A 1,401-nucleotide genomic window follows, 5' to 3' on the forward strand; every position below is an offset into this window, starting at 1 on the left:
GCATTCATATTTTTATATACAAATACTATTAATTATTTAAACAGCATGAGAAATGCTATTGCAATGCTAAATGAAAAAAGCTATCTACTAAGTTAATAGACATATGCTTTCAAGTATATGAATAATTATTTTTTAAGAAAAGGTAATAGCTTAAAATAGAAATAGTAATTAATAGAATTTTTTCTTATGTTTTTCTGTATTATTTTTATAATCATGAAAAAAATAATGAAAGCTATATTTTTCATTAGCACTATTCTATATTACCTGACTTATTCCACTAACTCCAAACTACAGTGTTCAAGTTCATGGTGAAATTCCAGGAGTTTCCTCTGGGTACAAAAGGAACCCAGTGAAAATGCTGTCATCCTCAGCGCTGACATACAGCCCATTCCAATCTTTTGAAACTTCCAGCCAGACTTGGTCCCCTGCATTTAACTTTAGGATGATGAGGAGAGAGGCCTGGTCTATTTCGTGACCGTAGAGCGTTTCCCTGGACTTGAACTGCTTCTTATTCCAGGCCACCAGGCTGATCCGAGCAGGCCGGGCCCTCACCGTGACGTGGTAGGAAAACACATATGCCCCGGGAACACTGCAGTTAAATTTCCCAGTGACAGGGCTGTAATTCCCTTGGTCGTTATAGAAAACCTTGTCAAATTTGATAGGGGCATTGGGAGGAGGGAAAGGCTTCGATAAAGCTGCACTGAAAGCTGACCGCGGGACTCGGGCCACCTGCCCCTTGGAGCCTTTGAATCCCCGAGAACCCTTCTTCCCAATAGATCCTCGGGCCCCTTTGCTCCCAAGCTCACCCTTTGGCCCCGCAGGTCCCGCAAGACCCGGAGGACCTAACTCTCCCTTTTCTCCTTTAGCTCCTGGATCACCTTGGGCCCCAGGCAGGCCATCTGGGCCTCGTTTGCCTTCTGTCCCCGTATCTCCTTTGTCACCTTTTTCTCCTTTCATCCCCACCTCCCCTTTTTCCCCCTTGGCGCCCCTCTCCCCAGAATCTCTGCAGTGACCCTTATCCCCCTGCTCCCCTTTCTCCCCCTTAGCCCCAGGCTCTCCGTGCAAGCCTGCTGAGCCCACAGCCCCTGGGTCTCCTTTATCTCCTTTGGTACCATTTACAAACGTGTCCCCCTTGGAGCCTTTTTGTCCTTTCACTCCCGCTGGTCCAACGTCTCCTCTGTCCCCTTTAGGACCAAGTCCACCTGAAATGGAAAATTAAAATAATGCTTAAGGACCACATAGGCTGCGAACAATGTACTATTATCACAGCACTCATGACATAGATGCAAAACCTCCTAACGAGGACTGGAAACCTGGTTCTTGCCTCAGTAATGGCTGTGTGTGAGGAAACTCACACTGAACCATTCATATCATGCTGCTGTCTCATTAGAGGAAGAGTTC

The 1,401-nt window shown here is 46.0% G+C and overlaps 1 protein-coding gene across 1 annotated transcript in view; it reads right to left on the reverse strand.

The window, feature by feature from the left end:
• Window positions 1-206: 206 nt before the first annotated feature.
• The window catches only part of OTOL1 (otolin 1), an 8,458-nt gene continuing 7,263 nt past the window's right edge, over window positions 207-1,401 (reverse strand). The window contains exon 3 of the mRNA XM_019626590.1: window positions 207-1,202. Within this exon, the coding sequence (XP_019482135.1) occupies window positions 304-1,202 (899 nt within the window). The 3' untranslated portion in view covers window positions 207-303. The remainder of the gene's footprint in view (window positions 1,203-1,401) is intronic.

Source organism: Hipposideros armiger, unplaced genomic scaffold (genome assembly GCF_001890085.2).
Source record: "Hipposideros armiger isolate ML-2016 unplaced genomic scaffold, ASM189008v1 scaffold_16, whole genome shotgun sequence".
In the NCBI taxonomy this organism is placed as follows: domain Eukaryota; kingdom Metazoa; phylum Chordata; class Mammalia; order Chiroptera; family Hipposideridae; genus Hipposideros; species Hipposideros armiger.